At 41.7% G+C, this 11,621-nt stretch overlaps 1 protein-coding gene across 2 annotated transcripts in view; it reads right to left on the bottom strand.

The window, feature by feature from the left end:
* The window catches only part of CHD1 (chromodomain helicase DNA binding protein 1), a 62,094-nt gene extending 50,944 nt beyond the window's left edge, over positions 1–11,150 (bottom strand). Inside the window, exons 1-2 of one of the 2 annotated variants that reach the window (XM_065045557.1) lie at positions 10,819–11,150; positions 8,694–8,890 (exon numbers count right to left, since the gene is read on the bottom strand). In XM_065045557.1, the coding sequence (XP_064901629.1) occupies positions 8,694–8,746 (53 nt within the window). In that variant the 5' untranslated portion in view covers positions 8,747–8,890; positions 10,819–11,150. The remainder of the gene's footprint in view (positions 1–8,693; positions 8,891–10,818) is intronic. The other variant, XM_065045556.1, reaches the window with a different exon arrangement.
* Positions 11,151–11,621: the final 471 nt, after the last annotated feature.

Below are 11,621 nucleotides of genomic sequence, written 5' to 3' on the forward strand. Positions count from 1 at the left end.
TGACTAAGAAAAAGGGAAACAGCATACAGAACTCCTACTACACTGCAGTGCCTACCAACATCACTGGAAATTTAGAGAGCTTGTTTGCCAGAGTTTTTAAAAACATAACTGTTCGAGTTTTTGAAATTCATATGAAAATTCATACACGATATGGAGGTTTCATATAGATTTCTAATAGCTCAGATGACATTTTCTTGATCTGCTGAAATGGATACCCTAACACCCAGCTATAACAAGGCAAAACTAATCATTATCAGCTTGAAAGACGTCTACAAGGTTTTCAGAACTTGAATACAAATAATCTCTTCTTTTAACAAGTTTTATTAGCAGAAGTCCAGAAACGGTTTATTCTTCTTTGAGGTGCAAAAAGAAAGGCAATATAATCTAAGAAGGAAATATGCATATTTGCTACACAAAATTAATGGAAGCTACCTCTGTAAACCAAATAATAAGTAAAAGCATTTCACACCGTACTAAAATTTGCCTTTTAAGATAATTGCTGCATTAAAGACAAAAAAATCCCTGCCTGACAGCAAGACAGTTTACCTGCATTAGAGAAACAGAACCTAAGTTATATAATAAAGATGTTATACCATAAATTCAGGGAGATAACAGCTGTGAAGGCAGACACAACACCCTTGGTCACTTACTTTTCCACCTTTCCCTATGGAGTTTCTTAATTTTCCCCGCATTTTTTAAGGCGTAGTCTATAAGCAATTCCTTCTCTAGATAGAGCTTTAAGTATTATCTGATACAGTCTAGGTAGGGTCCATAATTTGACTAACTCTTCCTGCAACATGTAATGCCCATTAGTGCAAAGTCGCACCACTGACCTCCACAAAATTTATCACTTGAACTGGCACTCCTAATTACCGAGATTCTGGTATCATATCTCTAGGGTTAAGATGCAGGGAACACTACATATCTCCTCAAAAAAGGACTGTAATACTGTCAAAATGACCTTTTACCTGTTGTCTAATGTTGTTACATAAATATTATCTCAGGAACAGCAATTCTGGTCCTCTGCTCCTTCGAGTTCCCCTTACAGAAAAGGAGAGGCAAAGTGCATTATTTCTTGCCATTTCTCTTCCTCTACAGGCCACGGTCTTTGCCTTTGCTTAAGATGCTTTTACTGGAAACAGTTCAGCAAAAGCCAAACATGGATGCTTTCACCCACCATGCTGTGGACACTTGAGGTGGAGTAAGAGATGGTTTGGGTACAGCTTAACCAGCCTTTTGCCTGTGCTTCCGTATCCTCATTTCTACTTCTTCCCAAAAAAGCTTGATTAAAACTGCAAAGTAAGAGAAAAATCTCTACTATTTTCAGGCAGCTGTCATAAATTAAGACTATGCTGTCTTTCCCTCACCCTTTCTGAACATAGTCAAGACAAGTCTCTCTGCAGGACAATCCAGCCTACTTTCTTTGTTCAACAACTCTGGTTATCTCTGCATACCTTAAACACAATCTGAGAAACAGTCAGCATACAAGACTTCTTTCTCGGTTAACTGTTCACTTGTGTTTGACAATTTACCCTGTTTCATCATGTCACATTCTGTATTCCCTTTGCCCTGGTCCTGTACTGCTGACTGCTTCTATTTTGCAGTCTAACTTCCTTTTTTTCCTGTCTTCCTCACTGATTAATGGGCTTCCAACAAACCAAATTCCCACAGAAATTACAAACACTATCAAGACTAGAACAGGAAGTGTAGATGGAAAGAGGGGTTAGGCTACAGAATAGAGATGTTGTCAATATAATGTATGCTGAAGTACAGTATTTGCTAAAATTAACTGTTAAAGACCATTTGTGCTTTCAGGCGCTTCATTATTCAAGATGCAATTCCTGCTTTTACTAAGTCCCTCTTCTAAGCCTTCTTCCCCAGGCAAACAATATATTTTTTTTAAATAAATAAATAAATAAATAGGTAAAATGAAAATGGTATTATGTGTTTAAAGGTGTCCATGAATCAGCAATCTTGCACTACATTCACTGTACTTTGATCAGCTGAAAAAGATGAACAAACAAAAACCCTCCAAACCCAAAAACGAACAAAAAAAACCATACCCCCCAAAAACCAACAACAACAACAATAAAACCCAAAGAAAACAAAAAACCCAGCAACTAAAAAACCAAGCCAAAACCAAACACAGACAGCAATACACAAGACTGTACACAACTGTGGACGATCATAAGGCTATGGAAATAGAAACAAATATGATAGATAAAGCACTAAAGATGATTTCTTCAGTACTGTTGGACTGAGACATTTTTCTCTACCATGCAAACAAACCACAGCAATGATGACAAAGTTAGCTGTAATAATGACTTGAAGAAGCAGGCATGCAACAGTATACACTAAAAACAAGTAGCATCATCTCAGGATGGGATTTCTACCTGAAAAGGTATAGTTTCATGCACGTCAACAAACTGAGGTGTGAAGTCTATAAGAAGCATCTTCCAGAATACGTAGTCAGGAAACCTTTCTCACCCGTAGCCCTCGAGTCAAGCAGGTGTATTTGTACGGCAGCACTTGTCAAATCTTACTTGATGTGGAAGCTCGACACACTGAAATAATTTCTCTGCTCCTCTTTATAATCACTGTCTCCAGATGCTCCCTCCATACTCAATATGAATCTATGCGTGCATGTAGTACTTATTTACAAACTACTTTGCAAGAAAAGCCATGCAGCTTAATGACAGCACCAAAGGAGAATTTTTCACATTTGTTTTTACTTGTGGTTTGTTTGTTTTCAATAAATACAATGAAACTGAAGAATGCTTTGGAGAGATGACAGGCTTAAACAGCCAGATCACTGAAACGAATTAAAAGCAAGTAGCCTGTCAGAAAGTCATTAGTTCCCTTCAAACACCTTACGTTTAGCTTTACTAACTTAATCCTTAAAATAAGGTGCCTCTGACACGATCACAAAAGGAGGAAGCAAATCTGCTAATTGACATAAGGTACTAGGAAGAGAAATTCTAAGGTGGAAAGCTACACAAGTCACATTATAAAAGAACTGATTGAGAACTTAGACTCCTATGTGAGGTGTAGGTTAACAATGGATCCAAGATCGATGATTCCAAATGCATTCATTAGGTTAAGCTACCTTAAGGATCTTCTGTTTTAAGAACAGCAGGGAAGAAAATACCAATTTGAGCAAAATAAAGTTCAACACACTAAAAAAAAAATAAATAAATTGTGCGGGGTCTTCGAAAAGCATCTGACAGTGGACTTGTTGTCATTGTTCTGTTTGTTTTGTTTTTAAAATTTACCAGAAGTCGAAGGAAGGCAAGCCTTTAAATATTAAGAGCCCATTCAAAATACGCAGAAGTAACAGACACTAAATGGCAAACTTAAAATTGCAAGTCTAAAAGCAAGACTGTTTAGGTAAATGCTATGTGTTTTTTAGTTTTATTTTAAAAGAAATCTTAACTATTTAATTTTATTTAAATGCATGCATAAGATTTATCTTATTGATCACCACCACTGAAAAGCAGAGGGACCAAAGAATATAAAGTCAGGCTATAAAGTGTTATTTCCTGTTTATTTCCTTAGCCACTACAAAGCATGAACTCCACGGAATATTTCTGATACGGGACAAGAACTGAAAGAGACTCATTTTATTTCCAGGCCTGCAGATTATAATCTGCTGCCACTACTACAAATTTCCCCCAAAGCAGAGGTATCAAAACTATACTGATCACCTACCAACCTTCACTACCCTATGAACCACATTGCAAGTCTTTATTTGAGAGCCAGAAGTCACGCATCTTAAGAGAACAAAGAAATTCCAGAAATCCTTCACAGGCAGAAGATATCAGCAGTTCCCAGGGGTCTACTACTCTGTTGTGCAACCTGACCATCCTTCAACATGCAGCTGGTTCCAGCAGCAACACAAGGATATCTTTACCAGAAGCTCCTTGTAGATAACCAGCAGAAAAATATTAAAAGGAATTTAATTTAAAAAATAAAATAAAATAAAAAAAAGAAAATAAACCCAAAAACCTCCACAACACTTGGGAGGCCACATGTGCATAGGTTTGGTGTATACACTGCCTATGTCACAAAACTTCACTTTGTTTTGAGGAATGTGAAAAGCTCACATCAGCTAAAATTTTGAAGATCTCAGAATGGCAGAACTGCATCTAAAATATGTGGAACAGGTATTTAGCAGCCAGTTACGTCAGACAAAGACTGGGACCTGGATAAACTCAGCAGAAGTCCAAAAGCTAAACCAGACATCATATGCACAATAATAAACTGCATAGCAACAATAAGCTGCATAATAAACTTATAATTTCTTATTTAGTTGGAAAGGTTTCTAGAAAAAAAAAAAAAAAAACACTTGGGTTTTGATACATCTTCTATCTGAATTCTTCCCCAAAAGAAGTTAAAAGAAGCTTTTAAGTTGGATCTGGACACCTCATGCTTCAGTATGCTTAATTCTGCAAGAGATCATTCCTGATAAAATAACAACTCCCTAACCAAAGAGAAGATTATGGCTAACAGAAGTGAAGAGCTTGCTTTATCCGCTAGCTGTTCACAGTAAGTTCTACCAACAGTTTCCTTTACCATTCACTGACTTCTGTTGGAGAGTTCCTGTGCACTAACATGTAAGTATCTATCTCTACATGTATAGTTCTATGTATATACTCTCTCGACATACACATGCATACATATTGAACTTCTACCGAAAGAAGCCAGCACATGGAGATAAGTCTGCAAATATGTTTGAGGAATGTCTGTTTTAACTCTCACATTTCTTGAAAACAAGAACCTGAAGTCGTAGCTTTCAATTAATCTTTTTTACTTCCTACAGAAGGTATGCATTTATATAGTAAATTGAAACCTACTGACAAAAGTCTTGACTATCTTCAGTTGACAAAGCAAATTAAACCCACTGAAATTACCACCTTCTATTAAAATCAGCTTTCAGATGTGTGATTAATGGCGAAAGTCTCTGGTGTAAGCAGCTGCTTTCTGCTTCCTGCAAAAATAAGATTACCATACATTCTAGCCAGCTACCTTCCAGTTAAGCTGCACTGAGCACATCCCTTTTTACCTACAGAGAACGAAGGTTTGCTTAAGTCTTCTATACTTTGTTCTGCAGGAAATACCAAAAGAGCAAAAAGACAGGAAATCAGCTTGTTACTCAATTTGCACCAATGTTTTACTTCTGCAGTCCCTGTTCTACCTGGAGTTTGTCTTGCAGTTCTGGTATAACCACAATTCCTTGCTGATTAAGCTTTCTTATTGCTATCTAACTCTAATGTATTTACTCAAGTTTGCAACAGGATGCTTTCAAGAGCTCTACACAAAGATGGTTTGCTTGACTTAAGAGTCAGCTTCTCAGAGTATTGCTATAAAGCTTTTGTGTCTACACTCACTTGCTGTCCAGATGAACAATATCTGTGACGTTTTACCTTGAGCTAACTAAAAATATTCCTGAGTAGTGATTTCAAGTAAACAAGAAAGTGGAGAGTAGATTCCACTGTAATTATTCCTCAGAAATTAGATCATCGAGCAATGAGATTAGATAATACTGTTTATGCTAGTCTACAATTTCCATCATGCTCAGTTCTAATACTGAACTACGGCTTCAGAGGTTGCTGAAATAAGCAAGGGAAGACCAAACAGTGGAGCCAGTTTTTGAACCACAAGAACAGAAGAGATGCACTTTTCTACTTGTAGCAAAATAGAACTTCAGGCTCAACACCAGCAAAAAGGGAAAGGCTCATCTACTAAACAGATGAACAGATGCAATGCTGGAAAGAAGTGTAGGAGCATGGCAAACTGGACATTCCGTTCACACACTTCAGAAAACAGTCCAACTTCACAGCCAGTCACAGGGAGTAAAGGACAGCTACAATTCCTTACTACTATGCTGAGTCAAAAAAAAATAGAAGGTTTGTGATCAGTACTTTCTCCAGCCCTCCTACTGCTGAAATACTGCTGGCTTTCCACAACTTCTGCAAGTCACAGTGTTTCCATAAAACAATACAATGCAATATCCACAAGGATATAAGTGATGACGGCAGCTCCCCTACATCAAGCTATATTTAATTGTTATCAAGCTTGTCACTCCAGAATGACAGCCACGGAAGTTTACACTAGACATCAAAGGAAGTGAATGGCTTTACTGTACTTGTAAAGTGTCACATTTGCAAAGTGACACAAAGTTTCAAAGATTTCTTGTAGTCATCATCAATGCTGCTGTTCAAATTATTACTGGATTGGCCTTCATCTCTTCTTCTTTTCTATGAATTCTTCAGAGTTTGATCTTCTTTACAATTTATTCCCAGCAGCAATTTTCAATTGCTTTCTTCACTTGTTCCCCTTCCCTCCCTAGCATTCTGAATGCAATGGGACCACTAGAAACTTCGTAAACTTATTTTCTTACCGATGTCTACTTCCATTCTGTAGAGTTCACATTTCCAGACTTGAAGGCTAAACAAAGCAACACTTCCCAAGCTACAGTTAGCTATCTGTGTGCAGTACTAGCTCACTAAGGTAATTCTTCTTCAAATAAAAACTATCTAGAAACTTACAAAGACGACAGAAAAAAGACTAAACAACATGGCTAAGTCATATAAAGATATTTTGTGTCACACTCCTTTTGCAATAATTATTTTAATAATGGAACTAGGCTAGACAGAAGAAGGTACCATCATTTAAAATGGAAAACTTTCACCTTTCATTTACAAAAGAGTTTCCTGATAATACATGGCAAACATGAAAATAAGCTTTCCAAGACCTGTCTGTGAATTACACTATGTACTTAATGGCCAATACAAGCCTAGGAAAAAACATTTTTAGCATTTTAAAGCTTTAAGATGTGTTCAGCAGAACATTTAAGATGAAGTCCAAAGTCTTGCTTCATAGGCAAGTATCAAGTTCTGAGTACTATGAATTTTCCTCATACTTACTTTTAATGAATTCATGGGAACTTCATGATGTGTAGCTTGTTTAGTCTTAGGACTTGCTACGGCTGTTAAGTAACTTTGATATACTGGTATTTATGGGCAGCCACAGTTCAAAACAAAGTGGGTTTCCCATATACCTTTAGCAAAGTGGCTGGTTTCAAGTAGTAAGAAAATTCACATACAAAATCATCAGTCAGTACCTCTGGTAAGTTCGTGTCTTTTGGAGGTCTTACATTTCAGAAGGCTAGCCTTGTTCGCATAATTTTATTTGTTCATGCTTCTCATCTGACAACGCTTTTTTCCTTTTTAAGTAACCAGGAATATTTCATCCCCTACTAGGAGAAACTGAATTTGTTTGCTAACTGAAACAGTATCAACTTCAATGAAACCAGAAATCTTCAGAAATAATTATGTATCAGACCCTACAAATTACTCCTAGTGTTGAAAGATTACTGTATTTCTAGGACATTTCTCTGTATAACAGGAAGCTGGACATAAAGTTAAAAGTTAAAGTTTATTTAGTTTTACTGTTCATAGATTTCCTTGTGATTTGCACCTAAAGTTGCCTAAACAATTATCTCTTCCCCTTCTTCCCACTCCATCATGCACTTTGCTACGTGCAAGCTCAATGGCCAGCATGTTCTGACTGATTAGCTGGCAATTATGTTCTTCTTGCATTTCTTCATTTGAGGCAATAATTTAGATCTCTTTCTATTCAACTGGAATTTTCCACAAAGTCCACTGAAAATAGTTTTCTTTATGTCCCTCTGATTGACAAAATCAGCTAACTGGTTCAACAGGCTGTGATCAGAAAGAGAAGCAGGAAGACAGATGAGCAGAATAACAGCACAGTCACAACCAACCTCTTGGAAGTATAAAACCACCTTTTATTAGCAAGTTTACTTTGACTTATTCACCCTTCAGCATTCATCATACTTCCAGTTTTAGAAATCTAAACTTTCTAGCACAGGAAGAACTGTTTGAACTTAGCACTGCTCCACAAAGAGAGCTTAAATCCACCCCTACAAATTGGCTCACATCCTGCATGTATGCAGGGAAGTTCTAATCAGGCTCTTCCAAACACATGAACACTCTCCATATGCTATGTTGAAGACTAGCATTGGACATTAGAGGACTTATACTTTTTTTTTTGATTACAAAAAAACCCCACAAAACCACCACCAACAAAAAACCCCAAAACACACAACACCAACCAAAAAAAACAACACCAAAACATTCTGAAAGCTGTACTTCCACTTCAGAAAACCAAGTTAGCACTTTTACTGATACTGCTCTGACAACTCTAAAAAGGAAATAATCGTGAGGTACTCTATATCAAAAAAGAAAATGAACAGCCCACTTCTCTACCTTTAGAGACAGCCTAGTTGAGGGTTTTATACAACACAGACACATACAACTTTATAGACAGTAGCTTTATTTCAACATTCTAATCCAATGTATCAGCTTTTCACACTTTAGAGATTTTTTTCTCAAAAGGACAGTACTGTTCTATTGGATGCTAACGCAGTTTTAATACTATTTAAGGTTTATTAAGTAAGGTGTATACAAGATGATTACAATTCTTAGCTGAAGTGATGTGAATGTAACAAGCAGATGAGGCACCTGAAAGAAAGTGCATCTAGTCCTCCCAACTATGGTATCCTAGCTAACCAGGAAGCTTTGGCACCAAGTTCAAATATAAACCAGCTTTACTAAACAAAATACAGGAGAATACACAGCCAAGAATAACTAAAATGAGGAAGTGCTTACCTTGACTCTCCACTACTGTTTCTTATGCTTTCTTCATCACTGTGCCCATTCATTGTAAATATTAAGAAGTTTAAAATATAAGTCCACTCAGGTTACAATGTGGATATCAAGAATCCCCTTCTTGGTACTTTATGTTTTCTAGGTGATGTGTTTGCTCTACTGTTCTCTGGAAGTATGCAAGATTTATCCCAAAATACCTAAAATAGTAAAGGAAAACGTTAACACAATTTGAAAGTACATTTACAACTAAAAAGATACCAAAATAACTTGGTCTTTCACAGTGAAAGAAGACATCACATTTGACATCATGTTTTTAACTGAAAATAAAAGCTTTTTATGTATTATCTGTTCATGGTTGATCATTTTAGCACCATGTTCTTTTAACCCTCCCCCCCAAATTAAAATCTCTCTGGATGTCTATGAAAAATAGAAAAAAAAATTATCAAGAGAAGTACACATCTTCTTATTAGTTACACTTTAAAATAAATGAAGAACTAAATGAAATACACAAAATATATGAAATGAAAGACCTGTCTAGCTTTCTGTTTGACTGCAGCTGAGTTCCGGCACACAGGTCGCTACACTCCTTTATGCAACTTTTCATTGATGGTGTTATAAAGGTGTCAATTTCTGCTGAACTACTAGCTGCAGAATATGAAACGTTATGAAAAAACATTCTCTTTAGCATTGCAGGGTGAGAAGAACAGTTTACTGCATGTCTGCATCCCTGTGGCTTAACTTTTGACATAGTACTGTCTTCAGGAAAAGTAGATGTAAATTTTAAAGAAAACCTGCCTACCCGAACACATAGGTAAAAACCATAGATATTAATGTTCTACTAAGATTTGCTTAGTAAAGAGTACTTCATGCACAAAACATAGTGGAAGCATTTCTAGATATGCATATGATGTTTACATGCACTTGTAGGTGGATGTAGGAAGATAAAGACTATCCCGTTTAAAACAATTGTCTCCGCTAAATCAAACAAGCAAGATTCCACAGATGGAATGATCGTTATTTCACACACAAGAGTATCTTAAATCACATCACTGCAGTATCCGGTGCAACTACAGAAAGTTTGGGCTGGCAGTAAATGGACTGAAAGTATAAACTCGCTGATAAAGTGCAGCCCCTCTCACAATTTAGTGGTATGAAAGTGTTCGGGGCTCGCCTGATGATCGCCTGCCCCGAGGTGCTCTCCTCTAATATGCAACCGCCCAAAGCATGGCTCATCGGGAGGGCGGGGGAGCCTCGCTCCGGGGTGAGAAATGCAGTCAGACGCTCGGGCCACTCCGGCCAGCAAACAAAGGCGGAGAGGGAGGAGAAAGTCGTAGAAAGGAGGCCTGCAACCCCGAGGGGCCGTGAAGCGCGATCGGGGACCCCGCGACGGCGAAGAAGCGCCGGGCGGCTCCCCGCGGCCCGGCCGCAAGCCCACGCTCTGCATCGCCCGGCAGCAGGTTCCCCGCCGCCTGCCCTCCCGCGCGTACAAACATCCCCTTGTTCCAGGGCCCAGTATCCTCTGAACCCCGGGAAACACCTCCAGCAGCGGTGAAACTTGCTCCCAGGCACCCGTTTCCGGCCCTGCGGCGATCCCAGCCCCGGCCGTCCGCACTGCGCTCCCGCGGCCTCCCACGGCTGCTCTTCCTCTGCCCGCCCTCACGGTGCTCCCGTGGGAGCCGGGGCCAGCGTTGCCTCCCGCTCTCAGAGCGGGCCCTCCACTAGCGGCGCGGCCTGCACAAGTGCCGCTCCCGGCCAGTGCTCCCTCACATGTCCCCAGGGCCGCAGCTGTCCTCCCTCGCTCGCTTCCCCCGGCGCCCCCCATGGCCGCAGCACAGCCACGGCCGTTCTCCACTCTCCTGGGCGGCTCGACACTGGCTCCCCCCGCAGGAGCCAGCGAGAGCGGCTCGACTCCGGCTGCCCGCCTCGGCCTTCGCAGCTCCCTCCCTCCGCGGAAAACAGCGAGCAGGCCTAAGAACCCAGGCCCGCCTTGGGCATCCATTCCCACCTGGCCGACAGAGGCCCGGGGCCCCATCTCCTCACCACCGCCGCCCCCCATTCCATCCTCGGAAGCCACACAACTCCTGGCCGGCGAAAGGGAGAGAGGCTATGGCGGGTCTCTGCTTACCTGTGTGCGCCCGGTCCGGCCTTCCCACAGGGCCGCCCCGGCCCGAGGCTGCGCTACGCCCCACGGGGAGGTTCGTGCCGCAGCCCAGGGTCGGGGGCTGCAAGCGCGGCAGGGCCTAGGCCGCCGCTCCTCTCGCTGGCCGCCGGCTCCTCGCAGCCCCGCGCGGTCGGCTTCCTCGCCGGATCGAACAATAGGGCCCCGAACCAGGGAGGGAGAACCAGAGTGGGCGCTGCGCCGCTCTGCGCCGCCACCGCTTCCTAAGTCCTCCCGACCGCCGCCATCATGCTGCCGCTCCGCCGAGCCTCCCCCTCCCTCGGTCGGATGGAAACCCCGGGCGTGATGTCAGTCCTGCGCCCTGGGACCGACCAGCAGGAGGAGGAGGAGGAGCCATGGCCGGAGGCGAAGGACAGCGCCGCCGGGCCGCTTGGAGGAGGGAGGAGGGTGACGAAGGCAGGATGGGCCGCTCACCGCGCCGGGGGCCGGCGGGGCTGGGGACAGCGCCCACCCTCACTGGCCTGCCGCAGGGAAGGGGCGCGGGGGCCTTTGCAGCTCCCAGCCCTGTGTGCAGGCGCCGGGCGCGGCCGGCGCGGGGAGGCGCCGCAGCCCGAGCAGTGCGACCGCAAGCCCGGCACGGGTCGCCCATTAACGTTCTGCGAAGGAATTTTTTGTGTTTGCTCTAAAGTTTTCGGTGTAGAATCACAGCCTGGCGACAAACAGGGCCGCATTTCTTAGTCTAACTACGTAGTTACAAATGATACCGGTGCGTATCTATGAAGGCTGGGTGCGCTGCTCCTGGGGGTTCG

Source organism: Columba livia, chromosome Z (assembly GCF_036013475.1).
Source record: "Columba livia isolate bColLiv1 breed racing homer chromosome Z, bColLiv1.pat.W.v2, whole genome shotgun sequence".
NCBI classification, from domain to species: Eukaryota; Metazoa; Chordata; class Aves; order Columbiformes; family Columbidae; genus Columba; species Columba livia.